Here is a 5,629-nt window from a genome sequence, read left to right on the forward strand (position 1 = left end):
TCAATGCTATATGCATTGATTCGTGTTGCACCATTTCGGTGCGTGTAGACCACTCTGGTGTGGTTTCCAGTTCCAATTTGTTAACCTTTCGGGTTTGTACGGACTTCTCGGTCACTCAAATATTTTAAAACGGGTCGTTATGGTCGGTACGAATTAATCGCGTATTAAGTTCGTGACCGTTGGAATTATTACGATAATAATTATGACCGTTTCAAACGTTATTATCCAATTATTAAATCTTGGATTTATGTTGGTTAATGACCATGATAATGCTACTTAATTCCCCTCTCTCTACATATATCTTGTTATGTTGGCAGAATGTTTTACGCCATTTTTTGAAACAAAACCAAAACTATTGCTTTTCTCTCTACTCTTCTTGGTTTCAAAGAGAAAATTGTTTGCCAACATAATTCCATAAAACATCGGAGTGCTCAACTTGTGTTCTAGTTCGCCGGGCTTTGGGTTGGACTGCTCGAACGCCAAAGTCGTAGTCCGTTTTATCCTGGGAGACTGACGCCACAACGATCCTAGCACCCTCGGGAGGCGGCGAATCAGTTTTAAGGAGAGTGTGTGTACACACGACTCGGGCTTCCTCTGCTTCTTCTTTCTTCTCGTTGGGTTAAAACCTCAGGTTAGAAACCCGCATCTTGTTTTCTTGTTCTTAGTTTCGGACCAAGTGGTGGGATTAATCTCGGATAGATTAAATCCTTGTACTAGTTTCGTACTAGTTGTGGTGGGATTAATTTCGTGGAAATTAAGTCCCGTGTACTAGGTTCGTACTAGTTGTGGTGGGATTATTTTGATAAAATAAATCACTATTTGGTTTATATACATATTGTATGTATATGTAATTTTGGTTTCGTACCAAAATTGGTTGGAATTAATTTTCTATAAATTAAATTCCATTTTTTTGGGACATATATATATTTTGTGTATCAATTTATTCACCAATTTCCAACATTCCCCTCTTTAGAGCTTTCTTAAAACCAATTTTAAACATCATTTTCATTCCAACAATTGCCTCTAACTCTGGGGGTACTTCAACATCAACCTGCAAAATTAGTTAGAATTAGTCCATTGTTAATATCATTGGACTGTTGTTTAAATTATTTTCAGCATAAAAAAGTTTACCTCTTTGTATTTTTCATACAAAATAGATGCAGGGATCCCCACCAGTTCTGAAACTTCTCTATCCCAAAGCAAGGGTGGAACATCTCCACTCTTGTCTAGAGCCATTACCACAACTTTATACCTGACTGTACCCAGAGTATATGGCTTGTGACACTTAGTACACAGTAGTGATCCTCCTTCTTCTTTAAGCTTCTTATTACAACCTGGTGACATGCATGATATGTAGTACCAATCATCATCAAGATCTATACCCAAAATCTCTGCAGCAACATAATACTCCCCATCCAGTATACAAATAGATTAAGGTTTAAAACAAATAGATTCAGTAAGATGTAATTTAATTATGAACAGATACTTAACCTCTTGAATCTTATTAAGATCATAGCAGGTAGTAACAATCACAGAAGAATTTTTAAAATCACTAATGCCCATTGAGTTTGAGTGAAGAGTGCCAGTACTAAGACTTCTCATGGGAGTATTTTCTGATCTTAACCTTCAAAAAATTATTCAAGTGGACAGCATATTAGTGCAGTTTTTATTTGACTAATTCATTCTAGGTTTATTAAATTAGGATTACTTACTTTGACTTGAACTATAGGAATTCAGGGAAAGACTCATTGAACCAAAGCTTTGTAGCATCGTAGGAGCTGGTGATCCTCACCTCACCTTAAAAAAAAAAGGCATAGATATAATAGGTAAATGAACACAGTAATATACATTAAAGTAAACAGTTTAGAGAAACTCACCACTAACCACCTTAGCCCGACAGCATTGAATGACTACAATGAGTGGTTCCTTTGAATCACTATTGTAGTAAGGTAGTATAGAAGATACATGCTCATTCCACAGTGTGCAGGTTAGAGTGTTATCACTGTGATAAAATCAGAACATTAAAAACTAAATACACCAATTGAGGTAATTGAACCAAAGTAAATTATGTTAAAACTTACACATTGTCAGCAATTTGAAAGTCAAAAGCCGTGTTGGCTTTCCAAATATAATCTTATCCACAGGATTATAGATCTCAACCACACGACCGATAACATCTACAAAGTTAGAAATAAATAGACTAAGATGTTAGCAGTACAGTTTAGTGAGAAATAAAAACTATTAGAAAATTTAGAGATAGTACCAATCAGTTCCTTTTCATTAACTTCAGCAGGGTCTTTTAAAGAAAGGAAACTCTTCAACCGAAACATTTTCAAAGGAAAGCCTATAGAATTTATCTCCTTCACTTGTGTTTTATAGTTGAATTTTATCATATACTGGTGTTGTGTAATCTTGTACAGGTAGTAATTTGTGGCAGCCATAAAATTCTTAATTTCAAACAGTTTCCCCTCTTTTAGTATTTCTCTATATTTGATCACATCTTTTTTTTTGGATCATGTCATGGATGTACTCTCCCTGACAATAACAAACACAGAAATGAGTAGGATTTGAAATAAGATTATTTTGGTAGATAGCAGAAATATTAGGCATTAAAAAAAAAAGGAGTACCTCTTCATTGTGCAACAAAACTTCCATACTCTTGCTTGTCTGTCCATCTCCCCTTACCTTAGGAACTTCATATACCCGGACAGCTCTAACACTGATTGCCCTTTGTTGGTGTTCAGGTTTTATATTTTTCACAGCAATAAACATTGAAGGCATGTTCTTGAAGCAAAAGAGATTTGAAAGGCAAGGATAGTAGTATGATTTGTGGAAGGAAGCTTGGCAGCCGGAAGTTACCTTTTATAGAGATCGAAGATTTAAAGCTTGATGAATAGCAGCCACTATATGAGAAATCAAAATTTCATTATTAAATTAAATTAAAATGTTGTAAATGCAGAATTCATATCATGTATTGTCTGTTTAAATTTTTTTAAAAAACTATTCTCTCTTTACTGATGTTTTTATTATCTGATGATGATGATGTCGTTTAGAATACCAAGAGTTCTACAGTTAATGAACTTCTTATTACTCAGTACTGTAGTCTGACTATATCTGATCTAGTATAGAATACGAAGAGTTTTGACTTTTAAATCGGCTAATCGGAATCACAATGAGAAATTTAATTATACACGGCATTGAATAACAACCATTGATCTGATATTAACAAAACTGTGTCTGTAACACCCCCTAAATTTCAAGATATTTAAAACCTATAAAATAAAGGCTAATCTCTTACTAATTCCCAAACAGAGCATAAACTAGACACAGAAGTCGGGAATTAGTAAGAGATTAGCTTTTATTTTATAGGTTTTAAATATCTTGAAATTTAGGGGTGTTACAGTGTCGTTTTCATTGGGCAGGAAAAGGTTTTGGCAAAAACTTCTTGCTTTATTATAGAGTTATATATATATATATATATATATATATATATATATATATATAGAGGAAGGGATCAGGTGTTTGTTGCTTCCCGTGCGGATGTGTGGTGGATTAATGTGCGTGAGGTTTATACTTAATGTGCATGAGATTTGTACTCAATGTACCTGAGATTTGTACTTAATGTGCGTCATGTTAATATGCGTGAGTTTTGTACTTAATGTGCCTGAGTATTGTGTTTAATGTGCGTGAGATTTGTGCTTAATGTGCGTGCGTATTTCAGAATTACGAGCTCAGAAGGAAGCAGAACAGAAACTCACGCACATTAACGCCCAAGCTTCTTGTTACTCCTTCCTTCAATTTGGCCATGTATTTTGGATTATCAGCTACCTTCAGCGCAATTGAATGTTTATATAAATGACACACGCACAGTAAAATTTGCACAGCAGCTAAGTGTGGATTTCTGTTATATTATTCCCATAATTTTTAACAACCATAGCTCGCCTCTGCATCATCATCATCAGGGAGGGGGCAAATGGCTACTAGGGATGGGAAAGAAGCTGACATCAATATTTTCTGCTGCATTTTACACATTCACGCACATTAAGTACAAATCTCAGACACATTAAGCACAACACTCACGCACATTGAGTACGAATCTCACGCATATTAATCCACCGCACATTCGCACGGGAAGCATTCACCGCACGGGAACCTTTCACTATATATATATATATATATATATATATATATATATATATATATATATATATATATATAGGGTTGAGTTCAAATGAGGACAACAATATATAGAGGACTGTGAGGACAAATAATGGGCACACAACAAATTAATACCAGGCACACAACTTAATACATAATGGCACACAAGAATAAATGTAACCATCAGGTTTCGAACCCAGGTTCTATAAATTAACAAATCTAGCACGCGGCATACAAATTGTGGCACACGACTACATTCGGCCATGCACACGACATACCGGCTAATGACACACACTAAATCTGTCCTCACAGTCCTCTATAATATACTTGTCCTCATTTGAATACCCATATATATATATATATATATATATATATATATATATATATATATATATATATATATATATATATATATATATATATATATATATATATATATGTTCAAAACCAAGAGCAGAAATCAACACAAGGCTCTATGCACTCACCACAAGCATTCGGGAACACATCCCAAGACCACAAGAAGTACAACGACACAAAAGAACGACTCAAGGCATAATCTACCATCACACAGTCGATTAACACCCGACATGCATAACACAAGAGAGAGTAAAGACACAACCATTGGCAACACATGCCTTTGTGACATCACACGTCGCAAATAAAGAAATACACAACAACGGCTACACAGGCCTTCGTGACATCACCCATCACGAATTGATATGCCTTCCTTATGCCCAGTTCCAACCTTATGGCTAGCCCCAACCTTATATCTAGTTCCAACCTTTACCTCCAGGACCCCTGTACCCCAAGTCTAACCTTATCCCTCCGAGGACCGTCGTCCCCTCTCCAACAGGTCTCCAACAGAACCACCGATTTCATAGTACACGAGGGTACCGAACACACACGGCAACACATGCCTCCCAAGAAATACGTGAACCTTACACAAAGGTCACAAACTCCATAATTGCGTCATGGCCACCACGAGGACCACTGCCGTACCTTGGTGACTAGTGTCCCATACCACTAATCGTGCAATCCAGGTACAGCCACCCACACCACACCACAATAGGAATCAATCAACGGATCACAACGAAGATATGAAACCATACTCAATCAAGGAATGGATCACAGTCCAACAACAACGATGATTAACACAAGTCATCATCAGCAATAGGAAAGTACAAACAACACACATGCTAGCATTTAAACACCGAACTAGCATGCTTATCAAAAGGGTAAACCGAAAGAAGTTCCGAAGAACACACAAGACTCATCACGGTTCAACGAATCACAATGTTGAACACTTAGCATGAATCACGACACCAAAACCTACATGGATCCCTACCATATAGTTCTAGACATACGAAACATCAAGAAGACGCTCAAATAGTTCCACAAAAGAACATCGGGAAGTCAAAAGACCAAATACCGAGTCAAAAGAATCACGGGGAACAAATCCCCCAACAACCAC

The 5,629-nt window shown here is 36.3% G+C and overlaps 1 protein-coding gene across 1 annotated transcript; it reads right to left on the reverse strand.

Annotated features, from left to right (window-relative positions):
• Window positions 1–940: 940 nt before the first annotated feature.
• On the reverse strand, window positions 941–2,781 carry LOC109163590. Its single transcript, XM_019312341.1, has 7 exons — window positions 2,629–2,781; window positions 2,531–2,535; window positions 1,885–2,002; window positions 1,793–1,797; window positions 1,492–1,624; window positions 1,132–1,407; window positions 941–1,051 (listed from the first exon to the last, which is right to left on the reverse strand). Exons 1-7 carry the CDS (start codon window positions 2,779–2,781, stop codon window positions 941–943), a joined length of 801 nt encoding a protein of 266 aa, XP_019167886.1.
• Window positions 2,782–5,629: the final 2,848 nt, after the last annotated feature.

This window comes from Ipomoea nil, unplaced genomic scaffold (assembly GCF_001879475.1).
Source record: "Ipomoea nil cultivar Tokyo-kokei standard unplaced genomic scaffold, Asagao_1.1 scaffold3030, whole genome shotgun sequence".
Lineage (NCBI taxonomy): Eukaryota > Viridiplantae > Streptophyta > Magnoliopsida > Solanales > Convolvulaceae > Ipomoea > Ipomoea nil.

Coding starts and splice junctions, on each gene's coding strand:
- LOC109163590 (XM_019312341.1), bottom strand. CDS start 2,781: ATGCCTTCAATGTTTATTGCTGTGAAAAATATAAAACCTGAACACCAA. Junction 1,408..1,491: donor ATCTTAATAAGATTCAAGAG/GTTAAGTATCTG, acceptor CTGGATGGGGAG/TATTATGTTGCTGCAGAGAT. Junction 1,052..1,131: donor TGTATGAAAAATACAAAGAG/GTAAACTTTTTT, acceptor CTAATTTTGCAG/GTTGATGTTGAAGTACCCCC.